Below are 25,646 nucleotides of genomic sequence, written 5' to 3'. Positions count from 1 at the left end.
CTATCACGACTCAAATGAATACCTACGCATCTGCTGACAATATTTTCTAGAATAGCTTGCATTTTTTGAATATATATAAGGAGATTTGATCTATTAATCCACACCCAAATAAAGTTTAAAACTCTTTTTGTGGTCAAAGTAAAGTTCGATTACTCAATGACTCAAAAATTAAAAGCCAAAATTTCAGCACAAAGCCTTCTATTTACTTATTCTATTTTTACTTTCAGCTTTCAAGTTTGAACAACCCATCTAATCAAGTCCACGCGTCGTAATCCACACCGTCAACTTCTCGTTTAATCGGGTCAACTTGCGGGGCCCCAATCACACCCCAGACAAACGCCCAAGACTGAAACAAGTCTACTAAAGCATTCATCATCTTCCCTACACCACACTCTGCTTCAAAATCTCTCTCTCTCTCTGCCCCATAATTACACACACAACACACACTAGATTCATTGTTCGCTGCTGAATCCTCTAGCAGGTACTATCTCATCTCTCACGGACATTCTACATTGCACATTTTTTGTTGTATAATTATGCATGTAAATTTCTGAATCCAATGGCAATGTGATTGAAAGGAAGTAAAAAAATTAATATCAGGCGAAAATGGAGGCGGAAGCAGAAGGCCAAGACCTAGGGCAAGGGCAAGGAGAGAGGTGGTGTGTGGTGACCGGAGGGAGAGGGTTTGCGGCGAGGCATTTGGTGGAAATGTTGATCCGATACAATATGTTTTGCGTTCGGATTGCGGATTTAGGCCCTACGATCAAGCTCGAACCGCAAGAAGAGAAAGGCATTCTCGGCGAGGCGTTGAGTTCTGGTCGTGCTAGCTATGTCTCCGCGGATCTCCGTGATAAGTCTCAAGTGCTCAAAGGTACGAAATCAACATTTCTTGTGATTTTCTTTTCTTTTATTTTTGTAATTTTGGGCGAATTTTTAGTTAAAGTGAGTGTTTGGTGACGCCTAGGAACGTCGAAAGTTTTCAGTTAGTTTTTCCTGATTGCAGCAGTAAGTTGGAACTTGCAATCAAGAAAGAGACAGAGAAGATGTCTTAAAAAGTTGGTGACTTGGTATCTGAGTAAATAAATGTAGTATTTGGCGTATTCTTTTCATCATCATTGTTATTGTTTTTTGTTAGTTTTATATGTGTAAATGTTCACCTGAAATGTGTCTTTGGATTTGAAGCAATGCGTGATAACTAATGTGTGTGATTTCGTAGGACTTAATGGAAACATAAAGGAAAAAAGTTGGTAAATTTGATTATGTATCAGTCAGTTGGTAAAGTTGATAATAGCACGGATCAGCGCTACATGCGGCATTCACCTTGTGCGCACACAAAATGCACATAAATGCAAGTTTTTCATTAAAGGTTCTGGGATGAGTTTGCCTTTTTCCTTTTTGGTTGGGTGCAAAAAGCATAGATATTGCAGTACAAGACACCCCTTTTTTGGCAAATCAGGTTACTAGTTTCTTTTGTGAATTTTACTCTGAAGTATCCCTGTAGGTGTGGTATACGGCTAATTGAGTTGAGTATTCCTAAATTTTGTCAAACGATTAAAGAAATTTCTTGAGCTAACAGCTTTCAATGTGGTTTGTAATTCGCGAAGCTTATCACATTACTTCATGAAGTTTGTGCATCCTCTAATTGAGAGAATCTTGCGGTCACATTTGTGTTAACAGAAATTCAATGAAATAAATATCCAGACAAATCTATTACTTCAGTGTATCCTGATGACAATTACCTATCTGCATAACCCATCACTTTGGTGCCCATTTCAACAAAAACATTTGAAGGAAAAAAATTTGCAGCCTTTTTTCTTAATATATAAAATTAACATTATGATTATGCCCTTTTTTTTAAGGTTATGATTAAGATTATGGCCTTTGTCCTTAATTGCCTCTGATTTTCAAAAGCAGAATCAGCAGCCAAACCGTTATTTTGCTTCTGACTTTCAGCTTTTATTGCTTCCAAAAAATCTAAAAGTTGGTCTTGAAAGCAATCAAGAACACAAGAAAGTAGCCTTTTATAATCCAAAAAACTGATCAGGTGTTTAGAAGAATAGGCCCTTGAGTGATTATCTTTTAACTTGAACTTTAAGCGCACGAGTTGTTTCTATATGGTACTTGATAACCTATTTTTCATTTTCCAGTGAATTTTACTCCTTGTTTATCCCTTGAGAATTTTTGTTTTTCAGTGATTACTATTAAGGGTGCATTGTCTAAATATGTTATGCCTTGCTAATTAATTTTAAAAATGTAAAACCATCAAATATTTTTCTGTATTTGAGTTATACCAGGTCACACAAATGAAAAGAATATCAGAATTAATTTTCAAGACATTCTCAAAAGCAAAGTTTTCATTGAATTTTTCCAGTAAAGCCACGAGTAAAACCACTTTAAATTCTACTTTAAACATCATCATAAGTGGTCCTTAATATGTCATGACAAAAAAGTGTAATATCTTTGTGTCCATGCGAACTATACTTCACATTATGGTCTTGTCCTTTAAGCAAGTTTATGTGGCACATTCTAGAAGTATTCTGATGTATCGTTCTCATGTTGTAGCTTTCCAGGGAGCTGAGGTTGTTTTTCACATGGCTGCTCCAGATTCTTCTATCAACAACTACCAGCTTCATTATTCTGTCAACGTGCAAGGTAAGTTTCTTTGATAAGAAAGTTGACCAGAATAAAGAACTTCTTCATGTCTACTTTTCTTTGCACCTTTAGTTGTTGTAAACGGTTGAAATATTTTCTACTGGGCTACCAAATTTTGCTTCGTTAACATGACAAGTCAATTACTTGCAGGTACCAAGAATGTTATTGATGCTTGTGTTGAGCTGAAAGTAAAGAGGCTTATATGCACAAGCTCACCGAGTGTGGTCTTCGATGGAGTTCATGGAATTTTTAATGGTGATGAAACATTGCCTTATCCTGCCAAGGTATGTAGCATCTATAGACCTACTTGGAATTGGTCTTTTGCTGGGACTATACTGGATTTGTATCACTAGAAGCTTTCTCAGTCACAATTGGGTCTTCCAGCTTTTTTACCTGATACCATTGTGGTTGATTAGCAGATCTCTGTTTGCTTTTCATCTCAAATGAATCTGGGATTGTTCATAATCCTGCTATCAAGAATGCTAGATGATACTTAGCACTATTCTCTTGGTGTTTTACTAATTTCCATTTCATAGTTGCAGTTATAAACCTAAAAAAGAGGAGAATTGTATTTTATTTACTTTTCCTTGTCCTTTGCTGGCATCTTTATGTGGTTGATGTAGTAATTTACTTACTGTCTCTATGTAGCTATGGTTCTTCCTTGCCTTTTCTTTTTGACTTTGGAAGACACGATTTAATTTAGGATTTTTCATGACCATAATCTGGAAAATCCTGTATCTGCTAAAAAATTGTTGTGAAGAATATTAGAAACCCTTGTCGTGACATCTGTAGGATAATGATTAATTTGCTTAATATGCTTTAAACACAATGGGATTCCCTAAATCTTAACTGTGTAGACGTGCAATTTGTCACATTGATGATGTACTAATCTTAACTGTTGGTGTCGTGAAGCTAAACGTTAGAAACTCTAATGTTATAATCTTTTCCCTGATGTGACAACACTTTATGCTTGTTCATGCATCAATTCTCGACATCTACTCTTTATCTATCATCCATTTCCATTTTCATTGTTGACAAAAGGTAACAATTCAGGATTTTTCATTATATGTGGCAACTTTGCGTCAATAAATTTACCAACTGTTGTCACAACAGTGTGTTTTAACTATATCAAAATGCCTTAGAAGCCATTCATCCATAAACTTTGAATTAAACAATCATATACTTTGCCATATTGGACGGTTCATGTTTTTCATAGGTTATCTAGCATATTTAGCAGTAGTCTTGCGCAATTCAGTGTTCAGATGCAGTCACAAAACTTAAAATTAGGAATTTGATGGATATCCAAGGCTGCATGTATTTCAAATTATGTTTTACTTGTTTAAGGATATGAACCCTGAAACTTCTTTTTGATTTGTTTTAATTTTGGCCAAGCTATTTTTTGTTATCTTCCCTCATTCATTTTTTTTTTTTTTCCGTATTAATCTTTGAACAAGCTTTTGCTGGAGTATATTGTTAGCTGAGTTTACTTTACTTTCTACATTTTCAGCACAATGATTCATATTCTGCCACTAAAGCTGAAGGAGAAGCACTAGTTATCAAGTCAAATGGCACTAATGGCCTTCTAACATGTTGCATTAGACCTAGCAGCATTTTTGGTCCAGGTGATAGGTTACTTGTGCCTTCTTTAGTTGCTGCCGCAAGGGCTGGGAAATCTAAGGTTAGTATGACTTCTGTGAATTTTAACTTCTACGTGTACTTAGCTTCACTACTAAGTTTATGGTTCTTTTTATAATTACATCAACTAAGCTTTTCTTTTAAAACCAAACAATCCTGATTTTCTGATGATACTAGCTTATGATACTTCTTTCATTGTTTGGGTCATTGTGCATTGACACTTTTTATAACTGACTTGGAGTCTTGTGGCTTTGTTCTCTATTCTTGCTAAGGTTGGATGGTCATTAACTTTGTATTTTGTTGACCTTCTAATATGCAATGTTAGTTCATAATTGGTGATGGCAACAATCTGTATGATTTCACATACGTCGAAAATGTTGCACATGCTCACATATGTGCTGAACGAGCACTGGCTTCAGGAGGGGCAGTTTCAGAGAAAGCTGCAGGGCAGGTAGGCTAGTTTGTTGTTTCAATCACTATTCTGGAATTCAACCACTTATTTGCTTCTTCTTCTTCTTCTTTTTTTCCCAAACAAATGCTGCTTCAAGTTGTCGTTTTGCCACAAAGCTGGCTTTAGTTCCTTATGTCTAGCTTTGACCATATTTGCATGCTGAAGAGCTTTGCAATCGTTATTCAAACTGGGTGATGGTGACGCCCTGTTTAATTAGAGACAATTGCTGTACATGTTTACACATACCATATGATATGCATGTACACCCAGGTTCATTCTGTGATGCACTGGAGAATCTCAAGCTAACAATTATGAGGTTCAGAGGTTGCATATTTGGATTTTTCAGGCATTTATGTAGTTACACGTTAGCTTTAAATTTTCAGTCAAATTATCCCACCTAGCTAAATGGAATTGACAAAGCTCACTTTTGGCACATTGAATGAAGCAAAATGCCACTCCTTGAACTTGATACAAGTCATGCCCTGAATATGATTTTTACGTAAAAGCAACAAATTTCAGTTATATCCTGATGGACTTTGCAATGTATTGTTCCTCGAACATTCATTGTAGTTATGACTCAAAAGTAGTATCAAAATTCAGAATTGTTGTTCATTGAATGAAATCTGCTTCTTCTATGCTATTTATAAGAATTTGAAAGGTATAATGGTTCAGGAATTTCACCTTTAATCTTTTTCTACAAAGCAAGATTGTATCTTTTTGCCTTTCTTGATGTGTTCACTTTTTGTGTAGATTTTTGTGTCCTTTAGTTCTTCTCGTGATATTTGTAGTTCTTGCATCTATAACTTTTGATTATGCTTAAAACATTGTATAAATTCAATAAAATGAATTGAGAATTGACTGGTAGGAAATCTCTTATTACAATTTAGTGATCCTGAAAGTTAACATGCTGAATCTCCAGCCCTCTAGCTTTGCAGCACCTAATAAGCACGGTGGTTGTAGATATGCTATACAAAGAATTTAACCTAGCTTTCATCCTTCTGCTTTAATATGGGAAATTAACTTTAATGTTGTAGAGGTTTGCCCTCCAAATGCTTTTAATTCCTTTGCTGGCTTGGTTAGCTAATGTTTTTGGAATTGGAAGGATATGCTTCAAAATCATGTTTACTTACTAAGCCATTCAGATGTACGGCTACTACTATCTTTTTTGTTCTACGATGCAAACCTTGATAGAGTTGTAGCCACCAAATGTTCTTGCAGGCATATTTCATTACAAACATGGAGCCCATCAAGTTCTGGGAATTTATGTCGCTTGTTCTTGAAGGTCTTGGCTATGAAAGGTACTTTCTACATTTTGTCCTTTCAATTAACGGATGAAGAATGAGCTTTAGTGACCCTGTATTGTTAAGTTGTACGTAAGTGAGAGACAAGTACTAGCCATATAAAGTTTCAGTTTTGTTTCTGTAGCAATCGGGCTTTAACTGAATATCGTCCTTTTTCTGGAAAAGAGATAGAGTCGTCAGATTTTGGTCACATGTGTTGACAATGAGAGAGGAGGTAAAAGATGGAGGGTGGTTGCTTATTTGTTTAACTGTCACCAAGCTGCCATGGCTAATAAGATTTTAAAGTATACTATCTTTATTCTGATTTCATATAGTATGCAGGCCAAGAATTAAACTTCCCGTCTTTCTGATGATGCCTATAGCACATATGGTGGAGTGGGTATATAAGATGCTGGCCCCCTATGGGATGAAGGTTCCACAGTTCACTCCTTCAAGAATCAGGCTTCTGTCTTGCTGCAGGACATTTAATTGTTCAAAAGCAAATGATTTGCTTGGCTACACACCAGTTGTCTCTCTCCAGGTTACCATGATTTCCATTAAACCAGTGAATTTTCTACATAGTCAATTATGCAAACATTTCTTCTACCCTAGTAAACTTTGGAGCCTTTTGACCATATCCAATCTGTACTTGTAGCAGAGTCCCTTCATTAAATACTTGGTTTTGTATAATGCACTATATTTATGCTTTGCCTTTTTATTTAATTATTGTTTTGGGTGTTTCCTGAGAGTTATGGTTTATATATTCTTGCCATACACCCTATAATGAGGGGCTCTGATTGGAAGGAGATTTTTATTTGTTTCAGTTTGATGCAGCAAATGTAATTTCAACATGTTAAGTAAATCTTTAGAATACATCTCCTGGTTTTTGTATTTTTCTTTTGACAATTTAAATTTGATTTTCTGCAGGAGGGTCTTAAGCGAACAATTGAATCATACCCACACTTGAGAGCTGAAGTTCGACCTAAAAGGGATGGTCCATCAAAAGCATCAAAAATTCTTGGTAGCGGAAGGGGTATAGATTCTTGATTCCCTTTCTTTTTCTGCAGGTTTTTTCTGTTTTTTTTTTTTTGGTAACTAATTTCCCATGTACTTGTCATGATAACACACGTTAGAAAAATGCAGAGGCACATAGCTTTTGTCGTTTTTGGGTTATTACTGAAAATTCTTGATTTTCCAGAAAAGTGGTGAAGTAGGAATGTTGAATTACAAATGATAAATGTGGTTTAGTAGGATCCCCTGGTTATTGGACCTCTGAAACGGTATTATATTGTTAAACATTTTAAGCATGTAGAACGATCTCTGAACCCTTCATGATTTTGACAGCTAATGCAAACCAGTTAAACCATTGGACAAAGAAACCACATGTTGGGTCCAAATAAATATTGGTAACTTGCACATGAGAAGCTTAAATTAGAAACCACTGCTTTTATCTGATGGGCCTATTCACTTGTGTATCCAGTTAGTGTTGTAATTAAGGTTTCTTGCAGAAAGTGCTTGTAATGTTACCGTTGAAGTTCCAGGAGAACTGTACATACAGGGAGAATGTGATGCTATTGCATTAATAATTGATCATGTCTTTGTTTCACCCCACTTACATTTTTTATTATGTTGTGGTAACTTTTATCTTAAACCAAGATTCTGTTACTGAGAGCAGTCTAAATCTATGTAAGCAAATTTTTAATTCTCTGGATATACCTAGAGAATTTGACAATGTGATTGGTGATCTTGAAGCTTCATCCAATATAGTAAAATGTTGTATTCTTTTCAAGTTATTATGATTTATATGTAGCTGGAGTAAATTATATAAACTTGAAGAATTGATGGTTTGTACGATGCTACTCTGTCAAGCATGGGTATGTCAGACTTTGAAATACAAAAACATGTATGATGGTCCAATTACTCCACGCACTTATAGTAAAGGATAGTGAGAAAATTCATAAAGATCATATTTGGATTTAATATCATGGAACTACATATTGCAGTTGCAGACACACTTCTATGGAGGGATAAAAGGCAAACGCTCCTCATGTTGTTGGTTCTGGCTGCTATTTACTTCAATTTCATAGCATCTGGATACACCATTATAACTGCAGTTTCCAGACTTCTCTTGGTGGCAGTGGTTTTCCTCTTCATCAATGGAAGGTTACCCGGGAAACTGTATGCTCTCTCTCTCTCTGACATATGTGTGTGTGCGTGTGTATGCATGCAAGTACTTGTACACATGCAAATTTTATATGATAACCATGTCTCTTGGGGCACACATGCACCTGGGCATTCTATCTACTGATATGTGTTACAGGCTGTTATACTACAAGGAAATTAAGGCGACATCCGTAATATGCATTCCTCCTTGTTCAGTATTTCTATACTTTGATCCAGATGACTATCTTTGTTCAATATTAGAACATGTGTGCAAGTAGCTAACATTTCTGCATACTAATTTGAAACAAATTGAACATGTTAAAATTGTCAAAGCTTTCATGAAAGCTTATATGCAATGCATAATGGTGCAGATTGGGTTATCAAGTTGAGAAAATTCCTGAATCAAAGTTCCACATTTCACAAGAGTCCTCGCATCAAGTTGCTCAATCAATAGCCTCGGGGTGGAACTCTGCTGTGATCGATTTAAAATCTCTATGCAGAGGAAATGACTGGATACTATTTTCAAAGGTATTGCTCCTGCATAAATTGTACAGTTTTGTTCTAAAGTAAGATATTTCATCCTGTGATCTGGAGTCTATGCTAGCTGAATCTTATGGTGTTTGGTTCAATTGGATTGTTTTGGAGGTATATGTACACCGGATCTTCTGCACAGAGCCTCCTTTTTGATCGAGTTTAATACAAAGTAAAGGTCAGCAGTTAGTGCCTGGGAGGGAAGGGGGGCAGTTGATTTGTGGTATCATTCTTCAATAGGTCAATCAGTAACTAGAAAAATAAGCTGTAAAAGTTCTGTGGCATTCTTTGGTTTTTCCAAAACACCATCACTACTCGAAACTATCTCCATTCCTTACCGTTCAATTTACACCAATTCAACTTGTTCTACTAGTTAAAAGAGTATCTTTTTCTTTAGATTAGAAATATATTAAAGGAACTGCCTTCCTTTATCATGTGTTATGGCAATTCCATAAATAAAATTTTTTCTGATTCTGATCTCGGTAAAAATTGCAGAAAGGTAAATGATATTCTAAAATTGTCATCTTGCATTTTTATAATTATTATTATCATCATCATTTTAGATTTCTCATTATTATTATAATCCTGATGGAGTTTTCATGAATTAATCTTGGTTGCTTCATGGTCATTTAATAAAACAGGTGGTTTTGTCTCTTTTGATTTTGAGCATCCTTGGAGCCCTCTCACTACGAAGTTTGTTTATAATAGGTTTGGGCTCTCTTTCTTTGTACCTTTATGCACACAAGGCATGTTCTCTTCTAGATGCCTGAGTATCCTTGCTGGAGTTTGCCACATCTGGTTGGTCTGATTATCTTCTTCTTGCTATGGTAGGGCTTCCCATTGCCTTTGTTGCTTTCTTTGTCTATGAGAAGAAGGAAGAAGAAATAGATGGTTTTGTCCATCAAATTCTTCTGTCTGGATGTAAACTAAGGTCGAATGTCGCAGGAAAGTTTTCGAACTTGAAGAAACAGCAATAATGATCCTATCTGCATGAGAGCATTTGTCATTCTTCCTCGCTTGGTGCCTTCTTGGGTATTAAAAGCTTGCATTTTCCATCTGGTTTTATTGCATTACATTCACGGACTGGTTACGAGCTGAATGTATCGACAATTGGGATTTTCTGGATCTGATGCGTGCAGTTGTTCCCTAACTAATGGTTTAAGTGCGGAAACGTGTCTTGCTGCTGGAGCTAAATTTTGTCCTGCGGGCATTGCTTCTGTCCGTTAAGCCCCTTAAATCGATTTACTTATCTGTTGTATTTAATATACTCAGGAATCTAATTGCATTAGATAGATTAATTTGCTTGTATTTATGTTTAAAGAACTTGATTTGTTTTGGTGAATTTTTGGGAAGCAATTACCATTTTAATTTGTTGAGAGAAAGATATTAATATAATTCTACACATAGACTGAGGAGTAACTTTTTGTTTCAGGACAAACTTTGTTCTCTTCTCCTAATTGTATTATGATTGTTAAGTCATTAAATTCTTCTTGGGTTTTAATCAGTTTTAGCCAGAGAGATTCCATCCTTTTGGATGTAGAAAGGAAAATTGCCAATTTCATCCATCATGTTATGAAATAATGATAAGTTGTGGATGTCCGTTGATATTCTCTAGATGATAGTCACATGTATTCTCCCTAGATTCATTGGTACATTAGATGAATCCATTTATGGATGTACTTGAAGTACTAAATTCATGTATTAGTACTTAATAGGGTTCATGTACCTTCTATCTTGGATCACCTATATATAGGGGTGAATCTTACTTCATTTGTAACCTTGTAACCTGGAAGTACTTTGATCAGTGAATATAATAATACTATAGTTCTCTCCTATCTTCTCACTCTACTATTTCAATCCCTCCTTTTGATTGTTTATTTTATTAGTTTTACAACACGTTATTAGCACGAGTCTCTACTTTGAGTGAAGGAAAGGCACGAAGCAAAAGTGAAGCACGAAACGTGTCAAGATTTTGCCCGAACAACTTTTGGCTACTTATCAAGGTAATATTCTTTCCTACGTATCTATTGCATAGTCTTATGGCTAATCTCACAAAACAAGAGTTCGTATCTCTTGATATTTCTGGAAAAAATTATTTATCGTGGGTATTGGATGTTGAAATTCATCTTGAGGCAATGGGTCTTGGTAATACTATTGTTGATGAGAATGATGCCTCAAACCAAGACCGTGCTAAGACCATGATTTTCCTTCGTCGTCATTTAGATGAAGGACTAAAAGTAGAGTATCTTACTGTCAAAGATCCTCTTGTCCTTTGGCGAGATTTGAAAGAAAGATTCGACCACCTGAAGTTGGTCGTTCTTCCAAAGGCCCGATATGATTGGCTCCACTTACGACTACAAGATTTCAAATCTGTCAACAAATATAATTCAGCCATGTTCAGAATTACTTCTCAATTATCATTGTGTGGCGAAAAAGTCACTGATGAAAATATGTTAGAGAAAACATTCTCTACTTTTCATGTCTCTAATATGCTCCTGCAGCAGCAATATAGAGAGAGAGGATTTAAAAAATATTCTGAACTTATTGCATGTCTTCTGTTGGCTGAACAAAATAATGAATTACTGCTGAAAAATCATGAGTCCCGACCAACTGGTGCGAGTCCATTCCCTGAAGCGAATGGGACTCAATTTCGAAATTCTGGTCGAGGTCGTGGACGTGGCCGTAGAGGTGGCCGTGGAAGAAGCCGTGGACGTGGCCGTGGCCGTGGACGTGATCGTAGTAGATTTGTGCCTCGTGAAGATTATAGCCGTGGCAAGCAACAAAATATTTCCCAAAAAGGGGAAAATAACTACGATCCGAAAAATGGAGAAAAGAAAGTTTATGAAGAAAAATGCTATCGGTGTGGTATGGAAGGTCACTGGTCTCGTACCTGTCGTACGGCTGAGCATCTTGTTAACCTCTATCAAGCATCATTGAAAAAGAAAGACAAAGGTGTTGAGACAAATTTTATTGATCAAAAGAATGATTATGATGATGTTGATGATGCTGATATGACACACCTCGATGTAGCTGATTTCTTTGAACATCCTGAAGATGTCAACAAATATCCCATGATTGTTTAGAAATTTTTAATGCTTTATATATTTCATGTAATTTTCTTTTCATTTAAAATTTATCTTCGCATCTTTATTAATGTTTATTTTTGTTTGAATTTTTCCTTCCTGAAGAAGAAATGGATGCCAAATATTTGGGATCAAATAATGGTGATGATAACATTTGTCTCGTTGATAGTGCTTCTACGCACATCATATTGAAAAATAAAAAATATTTTTCTCGTTTAACAATGGGAGAGAGAAATATTAATACCATCTGTGGTAGTGCAAAATTAATTGAGGGCTCCGGAAGAGCCACTCTATTTCTCCCTGAAGGAACTAGAATTGTCGTAAATAATGCACTACTCTCTCCCAAGTCTCGGAGAAACTTGTTGAGTTTTAAAGATATCCGCGATAATGGATATCACATCGAGACAATGAATGAGACAAATGGTGAATTTTTATTAATTACAAATACCATTTCCGGAGGAAAATGTGTATTAGAAAAATTGCCTTCTCTTTCTTCTGGCTTATATCATGCACAAATAAGTGCTATTGAAATTCATCACCTAGCAGACCAGAAGTCTGCTCATTCCAATGATTTTATGATTTGGCATGATCGTCTCGGACATCTTGGGTCTATTATGATGAGACGAATCATTGAAAATTCATATGGCCATTCCTTGAAAAATCAAAAGGCATTGAAATCAAATGAATTCTCCTGTGTTGCCTGTTCTCAAGGAAAATTAATTATTAGACCATCACCAGCTAAAGTTGGGACTGAATCTCTAACATTCCTAGAACGAATTCATGGTGATATATGTGGGCCTGTAGATCCACCATGTGGACCATTTCGATATTTTATGGTGCTCATTGATGCATCGACTAGATGGTTACATGTATGTTTGTTATCTACTCGCAACATAGCGTTTGCGAGATTGCTTGCTCAGATAATTAAATTACGAGCACAGTTTCCTGATTATCCTATTAAAAGAATGCGTTTAGATAATGCTGGTGAATATTTCTCACATGCTTTTGATGAGTATTGCATGTCTATTGGAATAACTGTTGAACATCCAGTAGCCTATGTTCACACACAAAATGGTCTAGCCGAATCATTTATTAAAAGGCTACAATTAATTGCTAGACCATTGTTGATGAGGTCTAAGCTTCCCCTATCTGCTTGGGGACATGCTATATTACATGCAGCAACACTTGTGAGAATCAGGCCGACTAGTTATCATAATTATTCCCCCATTCAATTAGTATTTGGTAATGAGCCCAATATTTCTCATTTACGAATATTTGGGTGTGCGGTTTATGTTCCTATAGCACCGCCCCAACGTCGTAAATTGGGCCCCCAAAGGCGATTGGGAATATATGTCGGATATGAATCACCTTCTATTGTTACATATATTGAGCCATTGACAGGTGATTTATTTACTGCAAGATTTGCCGATTGTCATTTTGATGAATCACTTTTTCCGACATTAGGGGGAGGAACAGATCAACCGAAAAAGGAAATCCTGCCGAAAAAGGAAATCATTTGGAAAATCTCATTAGATTTCCTGGATCCTCGTACAAAAGAATGTGAACTAGAAGTTCAGAGGATCATACATTTGCAACATATTGCAAATCAATTGCCGGATGCATTTAGTGACTCCAGAAGAGTCACCAAATCACATATTCCTGCTGAAAATGCTCCGATTAAAATAAATGTTCCGGAAGGACAAATCACAAGTGCTAATGAATCTAAAACACGCCTGAAGCGTGGAAGACCTCTTGGTTCCAAAGATAAAAATCCTCGAAAGAAAAGAGGATCAGATGAATCAATAATTAGTGACAAAATTCAACCTCCTAAAGAGGTCGCTCCTGAAGAGCCAACTCCTGAAGAGAATGAAGTTATAGAAAATTCGATAAACTTTGTCACTACAAGAAAAAGTTGGAACCGAAGAAAAATAATTGTTGATAGTACTTTTGCATATAATGTAGCACTTGATATTATAGATGACGAGGATCATGAGCCCAGGTCGATTGATGAATGTCGGCATAGAAATGATTGGCCAAAATGGAAAGATGCGATACAATCTGAATTAAATTCATTGGCTAAAAGGAATGTTTTTGGACCTGTAGTCCAAACACCTGAAAGTGTAAAGCCAGTTGGATATAAATGGGTTTTTGTAAGGAAAAGGAATGAAAAGAATGAAATAGTGAGACATAAAGCAAGACTTGTAGCCCAAGGTTTTTCACAAAGGCCTGGATTTGATTATGATGAAACGTATTCACCTGTAGTGGATACGATCACATTTAGGTATCTTGTGAGTATTGCAGTGCATGAAAAACTTGATATGCGTCTGATGGACGTTGTCACTGCTTATTTGTATGGGAATCTTGAAAATAATATTTACATGAGAATCCCTGAAGGATTCAACATGCCTGAAGCATGTAAATCAAATCCTAGAGATGTGTATTCTATTAGAATACAAAAGTCTTTGTATGGGCTCAAGCAATCTGGACGTATGTGGTATAACCGCCTCAATGAATGCTTAACTAAAGAAGGTTATATCAATGACCCAATATGTCCATGTGTTTTAATCAAGAGAAATGGGTCAAATTTTGTGATTATTGCGATATATGTTGATGATCTCAATTTGATTGGAACTCCTGAAGAGATCCAAAAGGCTGTCGAATATTTGAAGAAAGAATTTGAGATCAAAGATTTTGGAAAGACAAAATTCTGTCTTGGTTTACAAATTGAGCATTTAGAAGGTGGAATTTTTGTTCACCAAACTGCTTATACCCAGAAGGTATTAAAGCGATTCCGTATGGATAAAGCACATACATTAAGTACCCCAATGGTCGTCAGATCATTGGATCCTTATAAGGATCCCTTTAGACCACAAGAGGAACATGAAGAGATACTTGGTCCTGAAGTACCATATCTCAGTGCAATTGGTGCGCTTATGTATCTTGCTAATTGTACAAGACCAGATATATCATTTGCTGTGAATTTATTAGCAAGATTTAGTTCCTCGCCTACAAAACGACATTGGAATGGTATTAAACACATTTTTCGCTATCTCCAAGGAACAATTGATCTTGGTTTGTTTTATTCAAATAAATCTAAGCCTGAGTTGCTTGGATATGCTGATGCTGGGTATTTGTCTGACCCACATAAAGCGCGATCTCAGACTGACTATCTCTTTACTTGTGGCGGAACAGCCATTTCTTGGCGTTCTACAAAACAATCCTTGACTGCCACTTCATCAAATCATGCTGAAATAATAGCAATTCATGAAGCCAGTCGAGAATGCATTTGGCTAAGATCAATGACCCACTACATCCGAAAGAGTTGTGGATTATCCTCCGAGAAGAAAATTCCTCCAACTATTTTATATGAAGATAATGCAGCTTGTATAGCTCAATTAAAGGGAGGATATATTAAGGGAGATAGGACGAAACACATTTCACCAAAATTCTTCTTTACTCATGATTTGCAGAAGAATGGTGAGATTGATGTACTGCAAATCCGATCGGATAATAATTTGGCAGATTTGTTTACCAAGGCTTTGCCGACTGCAACGTTTGAAAGACTGGTGAAGAATATTGGTATGCGTCGGCTACAAGATCTCATATAATGTTTGCATCAGGGGGAGAATTTATTACACAACAATAGTGTACTCTTTTTCCTTCACTAGGGTTTTTATCCCACTGGGTTTTTCCCTAGTAAGGTTTTAACGAGGCATATTCTTTGTGTCATAGACATCCAAGGGGGAGTGTTATGAAATAATGATAAGTTGTGGATGTCCGTTGATATTCTCTAGATGATAGTCACATGTATTCTCCCTAGATTCATTGGTACATTAGATGAATCCATTTATGGATGTACTTGAAGTACTAAATTCATGTATTAGTACTTAATAGGGTTCATGTACCTTCTATCTTGGATCACCTATATATAGGGGTGAATCCTACTTCATTTGTAACCTTGTAACCTGGAAGTACTTTGATCAGTGAATATAATAATACTATAGTTCTCTCCTATCTTCTCACTCTACTATTTCAATCCCTCCTTTTGATTGTTTATTTTATTAGTTTTACAACACATCAATTTTTTTAGCCTAATTTAACCTTCAACTTACAATCCTTTCCAATTAAGTTCTTTTGTGATGGCATGACTAAATCTGGTCGTGGGGAGCTGGTGGAAGGATGGGAGGGGAAGAAGATGCGGAGGAAGAGGAAGAAGGGGAAAAGGAGGAGGAAGAGAGAGAATGCGAAGATGAAGGCGGTGTTGGTGGTGGAGGGATATGATAGGGGAGAATTAAAAATTTTTAAAAATATCTCAATAGAATTTTAAATTTTAAAAATACTTTCAAGATACATTTAAAAATATCTTAGCCATGAATTGTGTCAAACAAATGTGATATAAAACAAAACAATGCAAGTACTGGTATTAATCAAGTTGAATCAAGTATTGGATTTGAGTTACGTCATATAAGTGTGCTGTAAAATAAAGCAATGCAAGTAGATTCGAATTATGTCAAATAAGTGTGATGTAAAACAATGCAAGTAGAGGTGTTAATCGAGTTGAGTCGAGTATTGGATTTATGAACTCGATTTAACACTTTATCAAGGTAGGCTCGAGTTCACTCGTTTAAGTGAATGAGCCTTGAAACCTAGTCAAAATCGATTTGATAAAAAGGGCATGTGGCTCAAACTCGACGCATTAATCACAAACAAGCCAGGATCGAGTTTAAAAAATCCAACCTGTAATTCTATTACTTGTATAGTGTGAAATGGTATATATGTCCTGACTAAGGAATCCAATCGAGCTGCTTGAATAGGAGACGAGTTGAGCTGGCTTGGCTTGTTTGTTCCTCGATGTCAGGAATTTAAGGACTTGAAGGGTAATTATTTAATTGCATTAATAGATAATTAGTTAATTGCAATAATAGTCCTTGTCACAAAAATCTCTTGTAATAGAATTTTAGAAGTAGTTATAGTTGAATAATTCGATTATGATGAGAATGAGAGCAGTAGTAATTGTAAGCATATAAATGTAACTCCCTTTCGTAAGAAAAAAAGCAGTGAATAAGATCATTTTGGTTCTCTCTATATTCTCCTAGCAATTTCTCTATTTCTTTTTTCTTCTTTTCTCTTTCCTATTCTGGTTCTATTCTTCTTTTGTTCTCTTCTTGGTTCATTTTTAGTTCTTATCATCATCTTCCGACTCCAGTCCAAGAGCATTTTTGTAAGAAAATGGGCTCAATTCCTGACAATTGGTAGGCTACAGTTACCAAGACATCAAGAAGTGTGGAAAGAAATTGGAGGAGTCTTCAATGGTTAAAGGCAAAATATTCAACAACCAGGAGGATCAGGGGAAAAATAGGAAGCAAAACTACAAGAGGCTCTGGGTTCCCTACAACAATTCAAGCTGGATCTCCACCATCAGATATGAGAGGAAATGGATATAAATCAAAAGAAGGTGGAGTCAATGTGTCGCACCCCATTTAAAAAAATAAAGTGTTTCTAAAAATGAATTTTTGATTTAAAAAAATGAATTTTTGTTTTTAGAAAAATGAATAAAGAAATGGGCCTAGATGGGACTAAAAAGTGCGACGATTTTGACCCAAAAATAATAGTTTAAAAAGGATTTTTAATGAAAAATAGGAGTCGCCACTTGGTATTGAGTTAAGGTATACCAAGTCACCTAAAATGAATTTTTAAAGAAAAAAGTAGAAAAAACTCTTTTTAAATTATTTCAAGTTTTCGAAAATCAGAGAAAAGGGGTCGGGAGTCACATTTGAAGAAAGGGAAGGCAAGGATGAAATCCAAGGCACTCTTTCAATCTAGCCAAGGCTATTTACGTGGTTTAGTCAAAAAATTTTCTTATTTTAATTTAAAAATTTATCACATTTGGATATCACTATATGAATGCAAAACCCAAACCTAATATATATTGAGAGGGTCGGAATATCTTTTCAAATCTTACTGTCGCGCCCCACTTTTCGATTCGAGTGATGTGATGTGAGTGTGAAGTGTGGTGTTAACGTGTGCAAAATGAAAAGTAAATAGGCCATGGGACTTTGGAAAGCGACGATTTGGCCAAATGAAAATTTTAAAAAGGGTTTTTTAATATGAAAAACGGAGTCGCCACTTGGTATAGATTTGGGGTGTACCAAGTCACCCAAAAAGTGTTTTTTAAAGACAAAGTAGCAAAACCCTTTTTAAAACGACTCCTAGTCCACGTAAGCCAAAGAAAAAGGTTCGGGGGTCACGTTTGACAAAGGGGAAGGCAAGAATAGAATCCAAGGCACCCCTTTGACCTAGCCAAGGCTAGTTGCGTGACTTAAACCAATTTTCCCTAATTTTTCTACCCATGGTATGTATCGCATATTGGATATGTCTATATGAATGCAAAAACCTAGACCTAGGGGGATTGGGGGAAATTTCTCTTCAAAGGTTGAGTGGTGCCAATCACATTAATTGTGAAGCCCAGTAATGATCATTTTGGAGAGGTCACACCTAAACCTAAATGACGTGAAAAATGAGTGGAATGCATGCCATATGAAAGTGTGAGTTTGTGTGAAGTGAGAAAAATGATAAAAGTAATAAGATAAGAGTGAAGGTGTGCAAATGTAGATGAAAGTACTCGTGTGCGAGTGAAGATAAAATGTTCGTGTGCAAGTGGAGATAAAAAGTGTTCGTGTGCAAGTGAAGGGATATGAAGGTGCATGTGTGCAAATGAGACAAAAGTGAAAGTGTAATGACAGAGTGGATTGAGAATGCATGAGCCTAGGGAATTCATGCATATTGGGTACGGGGAGACCTAAATCGTGACTTGATTTTCCCTTTGATTAGAAGGCGAAACTAGCGTGCTAAGGCTATCGAGTAGCCACACTCGCTCGTCTCCCTTATCGGAAGGGGACTCTCACGCAAATGTACCCTATAACTAGCATGGGATGCAAAACCTAAAGTGAGGGGAAAAGGGGGTCGAGGATCATGCCAAATGATAAAACTAAGAAAAATGCGTGATATGTAGTGAACAGGCAAATATGTACTAACGAGAGGAAATCCCTAAGGGTCTAGCGTTGGACTAGCCCATTCTATGAATTCCGACTAGCGTTGGACTAGTGGAAACGTACATTCATCCATCACATTCATTCAGGCTATGAAAAGCGAGTAGACATGCCAAACACTTATAAACACATAGCACATAACATTTAACATGCTCGACTAGATGCAAGGCCCTAACAAAGCAAATTAACACGTAGTAACTAAACATGCAAGACACATAAGACAATTAAAGCCCTAACTATTACATTTGCTAACTAGGCACATGACTTCGATAGGTCTTCATTGAATGCTCCTCCAAGCCCTATCTATTACATTAGGGAGACCCTACTACAATCTAAAAGGGGGAAAATGAATTAAATCCCTAACTATTACAAGCCAAGAGGTGTACACATACCCCATAAAGAATAACTTAAATAAAAAAACAAAAGTAAATAAAATAAATGAAAGGAATTAAAGAAAGGCAAGGAAAACAACGTAGACATGCATATTCACATAACACGTAGGAGCACGTAGGAAAAATAAAATCAAAGAGATAGAGGTTACCTCCCTTGAGTTGTGAAATGAAAAGAATATTAGCTTCAAAACAATAAAAGGGTCAAGGCACCAATTTATTTGGCAAATAATCACAAATGATAGAAATAAGCATGAATTTGAATCAATTGAATCATGTCAACAACCCACATTTAAAAAGTCCAAAGAAGAAGGGACTTAATTGCAAAAATGAACAAAGTTTTGGGGTCAAAATTAAAGAAAAATAAAGCTCAAGGACTCATTTGCAATTAAAGTAAGGACCCAATTGAATGAAATTGAAAATTGTTGGGGCCATAGTGAAAGCACTCGAAAGTCAGGGGACTGGAATGAAATTTCGTTATCAGGCTTCTTGGCAAAACAGGCCATTGGGCCCTTTTCTTTATTTGTTTGGGCTCGAACTTCCCTAGCCCAACCGAAAATTCAAAACAAAGGGGATGGGCCAGCCTATTACTTTTATCAAGTAAAACCCAACAAAAAGCATGGGCTTTAACTTCCGAGCCCAAACCGAAAGTTCTTTTGTTTGAAAACAAACTAGCCCACCTTCTATTACTCCAGCCCAACCGAATGATGCAAGGGCTTTGGTTATCCAATGCTATATCAAAATCCAAGCAAAAGCAATCAAAGCCCATTTGTTAGACCCAAACAAATAAGTCCAAGTCAATCCTAATTTTATTTAGTGAAACCCCACAAAATAAAACCCAACTAAAACCTGTTAACCTCTGATTATGCATCAAATCCAGAAATCATATAAAATAGGTAAACAGAGGATTAAGCTCAAGAGGGTGAAATTAGTTCAATTTTTCTAGATTTTGGGCCATATCAGAACAAGGGGAAACTTGGGGTTCAATCATAATAAAATAGGGACTTAATTGAAGAAATCATGAAGGTTTAGAGGGTCACAATTAGAAACTCTGGAACTCTGGGGCTAAATTACAAAATAAAAAGCAAATGGAATGACTGAAGTTGATTTTGGACAAACGATCGTCTTCCCTAACAGGTTAAACAATAGCCCGCCATTTCTGTCTTTCTTTCAAGCAGAGCAAGATAAAAAAAAGTTTCAACTTAGACATTCTCCGCAGACAACGAAATCCACGACTTCTTTCCCTAACATCAATTCGGGAAGCAAAGGGGAACGAAAAAAATGCCAAACGCCAATACATCACAATTTTCAAACGTCAGGAGATGAGCTCGCTGACTTAACTAGTTTTTTCATACGAAAAAAAATGCAGGCAAATTAGTTTCCAATTAGCATTTCCAATTGGGCATTTTATCAAACACTGAGTGGGCATAAAAAGTTTCAGCAGAACTTTGCTCAATTGAGATTACAATCAGCCCAAAATTAGTCAGAAACATAAAGACGTTCAGCCCCAATCAACACAGAAATCATGTAGGCTCAAATTTGCGCACAATCAACATAACAATGACAATAAGCCATTCTCTTCTGAGAGTCTTATAGGCCTAAGCTTGAAGAGAACCAAAATTTGAAAGGGGGAAGAGGACTCACAGCATCTGCTCGGCAACGATGGTGACGGACAGTCGATGAGGTTATGGCAGCTCGGTGAATTGGAAACCTCTGTTGCCGTTGCTGCTCAAATCATCCATGGAAGAGGAGCAGATGGAGAAGCAGTTGACGAGAGGCTCTGGTCGCGGCCTTTCCCTCTTGCTTCTGCCCGAAGCTCTTCTGAATGGCCTCGGCTTCCACCTTCACGGCTGCGGTGGTCGCTTATGGAGGTTGCGCGTGGTGGCGGCAATGACAGACAGCAGCCGCAGCGGATGCGGGGCCGGTGGTGGCTTGGGCGGGCGGCGCAAGCCTCTCTTCTCTCTGTTTTTATTCCGAAACTCTCTCAGCTTATGTCTCTCGCGTTTTGTCTTCCTTTTCTTCTTTTCCGCTGCCTGAAGCTCTTTCCTCTCTATCAACCTCTCTTTTTTCGCCGCTCCTCTGTTTCTTTTTTTCCTTGTTCTTTTTTCCTATCTTTTGCCCTGACCCTCTCCAATACTCAGCCGCAGCCCTCCCCTGCTTCTCACCTCCGGCTCCTTTTTGTTTTTGCTCCTTTTTCCCTTCTCTTAGACCCCAATTCCTCCTCTGTTTTTTTTATTCAAGGCCGAAACCCCCTGCTTAGCTCTCCAGATTTTTCGTCCCCTGCCTTCTATCCTTTTCCCCTGTTTTTCTTTGTTCCCCCTTGCCTTTAGTTTTCGTAGCCCCTCTCTCTGTTTTTCTTCCAACCCAGACGAAGCCTCCTCTCCGTTTTTCCCTTTTTTTTTTTTTCGCCCTTAGCCCCGCCCAAAACCTTCCCCTGTTTTTCCTTTCCATTCCCTCGCTTGCCCCCCAGCCGAGAGCTTCCTTCGATTTTTTTTTAGCCTTTCGTACCTTTTCTCCTCTCTTAGACCTCCAGGTGTCTCAAACACCTACCCCTCCCTAAACACTTGTCCTACCATTCCTTAACCACTTGTCTAATGCTTATTTGCACACTTGTTCAACATGCAATTGACACACTTGTTTAATATGTTAATTTTTCTAAAATTACCTTGCAAAATGCCTTAGCAAGAAAAAATCAAATTTAAAAAAATAAAATGGATCTTTATTCAGGATTTTTCCTAAAATTTAGCGTAAAATTGCTTTTAAAAAGAAAATGATGAATTTTAATGTATTAAAATAAGAATAAACATCAATTACTATTTGCAACCTCAAATCAATTAAAAATAATAAATATGAAACAAGAATAAATAAATAATGATAAAAACTAAAATTGAATCAAAGAGAGTCAGAAATTGAATGAATAAAGCTAAATACAGTTAAGATTGTATTGATGAAATTTTTGGTGTCTACAGTTTGCCCCTCTTTGTCTGAGTTTTGAAAAAACTTGAGGCAAAGAAGTAGACACCAAATACTTACCTGTGTTATTCGGCTATGAGCGTCTCGAACGATGGATGCTTTAGAAATGGGGACTGACCCCTTTGACAAAAATTTAAAATGGGATTGATCCAAACAGAAAATTTAAAATATGGATTGACCCGAACAGAAAGTTAAAACGGGGTTAGACCCACGGGATAGACCCGAACAGAAATTTAAATGGGATAGACCCAGACAGAAAAGTAAATGGGATAGACCCATGGGATAGACCCGAACAGAAATTTAAAATTGGGATAGACCCACGGGATATTGTGAAGTTGGCGGCACGAAATCCAGGCCCAACGTGATTTTTGGAATGTTGGCGGCACGAAATCCAGGCCCAACTTGATGTTTGGAACGTTGGCGGCACAAAATCCAGGCCCAACTTGATTTTTGGAATGTTGGCGGCACGAAATCCAGGCCCAACTTGATGTTTGTGAGGTTGGCGGCACGAAATCCAGGCCCAACTTGGTGATGTGAAGTTGGTGGCATGAAAACCAAGCCCAACGTGACATTTGTGATGTTGGCGGCACCTAGTCCAGGCCCAACGTGATAAAGTGATGTTGGCGGCACCAAGTCCAGGCCCAACGTGATAAAGTGAAGTTGGTGGCACGAAAACCAAGCCCAACTTGATATTTGGAATGTTGGCGGCACGAAATCCAGGCCCAACGTGATAGAGTGATGTTGGCGGCACGAAACTCAGGCCCAACTTGATATTTGGAATGTTGGCGGCACGAAATCCAGGCCCAACGGGATTTGGTGAATGGTCAGTGGGATAAGACCCAGTCCTGCCATCCAATTGGTCATGAAATTGAATTTGATTTGTTAAGAAGCAAGAAATTAAATTTGACTTTCCAAGAGACAAGAATTTGAACTTGATTTTTGATTTTTGACTTTTGAATTTTTCGGATTTTTTGAAATTTTTTTTTGAATTTTCGAATTTTTGATATACGGGAGAATCTTTTAAAAAATGATTTGCCCCAGTGTAGGGCCCTTCTCCCTTCTTTCTCCTCTCTTTCTTCGGCATCGGCCTTCCACATCACCAGACGCTCTTTCGTCGATTTCAACTATGAATACCTGCACAGGGCTTACATGCACTCAAATGAGCGTGACTGATTTGAAAAATGCATTATTTTGATTCTTGGACGAAATCCTCAATTGGACTACAAAAATATTTGCCCCTGTGTGGGCTTATTTTGTGAAATTTTGCAAATAAAAATTTTGCCCCAGTTTGGGCCCATTTGATTGCAAAAATTGGTTTAGATGATTTCCCATTTACTTGAACAAAGAAAAACCGCACTTTCTAAAATTTAGAAAAGAGTGCACATATACAACAATGTGAAGAAACTTTAATCGTCAAGTTTGAACTCATGCAGAAATTTCATGATGAATTCCTCGAAGTAACACCAAATTCAAGAAGATTTCTTCCTCACTTTTTAGCATTGGTGTTTAGGGTAACGGGTCACCACTTCTGGTTGGCTCATCTTTTCAGAATCAATCAAGTGACTTTATTTTTGAAATGGCTAAGGAAATGGGAGATAAGAATCTGTCTCATTTTTGCGCCCCGGTTGTATGTAATCCATTCAATGTCACATCTTAGTGAAAGCAAAGAGTTTGTTACCCTTATTTTCAAGAAAACTTAGTCAACCTACAAGCTTTCTAGGCTTGTAACGTATGGACAGAAGTGATAGCTAAACATGTGGAAACGGGTTATGCCCTTATGATCACAACTGATTTGATGAATTTCTTATGAGCATGATCCTCATTTTGGATTGTCATGAAAGAATAAGTCAACGATGGACTTTATTAGCTTGTAATTTGGCTTGAAAACGATAGTTTAAGACTTTCAAGGATATTGCACCATAGATCGCATTTTTTCAAAATTGCCCCTATTTTGAAATCAAAAGATCTCAGACTTTGTTTGCATTTTCTCATCATTCACCAGAGACTTCAGCGCCGAATTTTCTGCATTTTCTTGCATATACTTTTCTTTCTTTGCTTTTTGCCTCTTTTCCCTTTCCCTCGAGCTGATGGGTTTTCACATGGTGAGTAGCGTCAACCTCATACTCAAGCAATTCAGAAATACAGCTAAAATTTTCCGGCATCAGAAATTTTCTTGACAGGGCCATTGCAAAGAACAGGAGTCAGGACTTTCGGCTTTGTAATGGGGTCAGGTGGGGTGCTTAGAAAAGTTAAGGCCTGAAAACGGATTTCAAAACTGGTTTGAAGAATCTGAGATCGCATTGTTGCGCCAACCCTATTTTAGGGTTAAATCAGAATTTGCCCCAGTTTATGCTCAATTGAGGCTTTTTCTCTTTCATTTTCTTTTTCCTTTTGACTTTTCGGCCTTTTGCCGTTCTTTCGAACTTTCACAAAATTTGCCCCAGTTTATTTTTGAACTGAGGTTCTCTTTTCTTCTTTTGTTTTTGATCTTGTTGTTTTTCACTTTTCACTTCTTGAAACTTTTCCTTTTTTCAACTCCAACTTGCCCCAGCGTGGGGTTTGCGATCCTCAGGGGTTGCCAAATGAAGTATTTTATTCTGAAGGCTCAAAGGGGATAACTAGGGATAGAACGTTCGATTGGAAAAGAAGATGGCCTGACTTGTATTCCGTTCCTTACAATGACTCTGAAAGGAAATTTTCGTTAATGCGAAATTTTTGCGTGTATCTGAATTAATTGACTGAGGAAAACCCTTGTTCATCCATATGTGTGAAACATAGGCGATCCACGCGGACAAAACTCTTCCTTTTCTTTTTTTTCAAAATTGGAAACTAAGTGGAATCAAATTTCCCCAATTTGCGGTTCCCTTCCTATTTTAGCATGTTTGCTTTTCCCCTTTTCTTTTCAAAATTCCCCAATCTCCTTCCCCAATGTGGGGTGCGATCATATGTGCACTCGAAAAGAACCACCAATTTTTGCTCAAATAGGGATGCAAGTGGTAATTGGTGTTTAGGTTGTAGAAACGACGGCCAAAGCATCATTCTTACACCTCATGACAACCAAAGTAACGAAATGGTCGTTGAGAATCCATTCCCTTTTTGAAAATTTTCCCATTGCAGGGTAGTGATCATTAAGGCTCTTATCTGAAACGAAATTATTCTTTCATAGGCTCAAATGGGAGAGCAAGTGATAAAAATCTGTATAGATGGTGAAACAAATGCTCAAAGTATCATTCCAAATTTTCAAAACAAACAAGAATAATGCACATTTTTGCTTTCACTTAGATGTGATTGAATCGATTAAACACCATGGATATTTTCAAGCAAAGATGGCCCCAATTTGCAATTTATCAATCAATGTCACTGATTTTATTTTGGGGTTAAGTGAAGGAGAAAAGATATCTCATTGGGCCTTTTGAGTGACCGTTCACCCTTTTCCTGAG

General features: G+C 37.0%; 2 protein-coding genes across 4 annotated transcripts; both read left to right on the top strand.

Annotated features, from left to right (window-relative positions):
• Positions 1-343: 343 nt before the first annotated feature.
• Positions 344-10,094, top strand: LOC113736556 (3beta-hydroxysteroid-dehydrogenase/decarboxylase-like). 3 transcript variants are annotated; one of them, XM_027263585.2, is made up of 13 exons: positions 344-481; positions 601-871; positions 2,563-2,652; positions 2,803-2,936; positions 4,160-4,330; positions 4,613-4,738; positions 5,957-6,036; positions 6,361-6,559; positions 6,946-7,051; positions 8,022-8,196; positions 8,553-8,709; positions 9,354-9,420; positions 9,544-10,094. In XM_027263585.2, the coding sequence occupies exons 2-13, from the start codon at positions 607-609 to the stop codon at positions 9,687-9,689; spliced, it is 1,716 nt and encodes a 571-aa protein (XP_027119386.1). In that variant the 5' UTR covers positions 344-481; positions 601-606; the 3' UTR covers positions 9,690-10,094. The 3 variants fall into 3 exon arrangements, with proteins under 3 accessions (XP_027119386.1, XP_071900793.1, XP_027119387.1); XM_027263586.2 differs by having other exon boundaries at positions 356-481; positions 579-871; XM_072044692.1 differs by lacking the exons at positions 9,354-9,420; positions 9,544-10,094 and adding an exon at positions 8,827-8,938.
• A 753-nt stretch (positions 10,095-10,847) lies between these two features.
• Positions 10,848-11,795, top strand: LOC113737399 (uncharacterized). The gene has a single exon (XM_027264639.1). It carries the CDS (start codon positions 10,848-10,850, stop codon positions 11,793-11,795), a length of 948 nt encoding a protein of 315 aa, XP_027120440.1.
• The last annotated feature ends 13,851 nt before the right edge of the window (positions 11,796-25,646 follow it).

Source organism: Coffea arabica, chromosome 3e (genome assembly GCF_036785885.1).
Source record: "Coffea arabica cultivar ET-39 chromosome 3e, Coffea Arabica ET-39 HiFi, whole genome shotgun sequence".
Lineage (NCBI taxonomy): Eukaryota > Viridiplantae > Streptophyta > Magnoliopsida > Gentianales > Rubiaceae > Coffea > Coffea arabica.
This window is presented reverse-complemented; position numbering and strand designations above follow the sequence as displayed.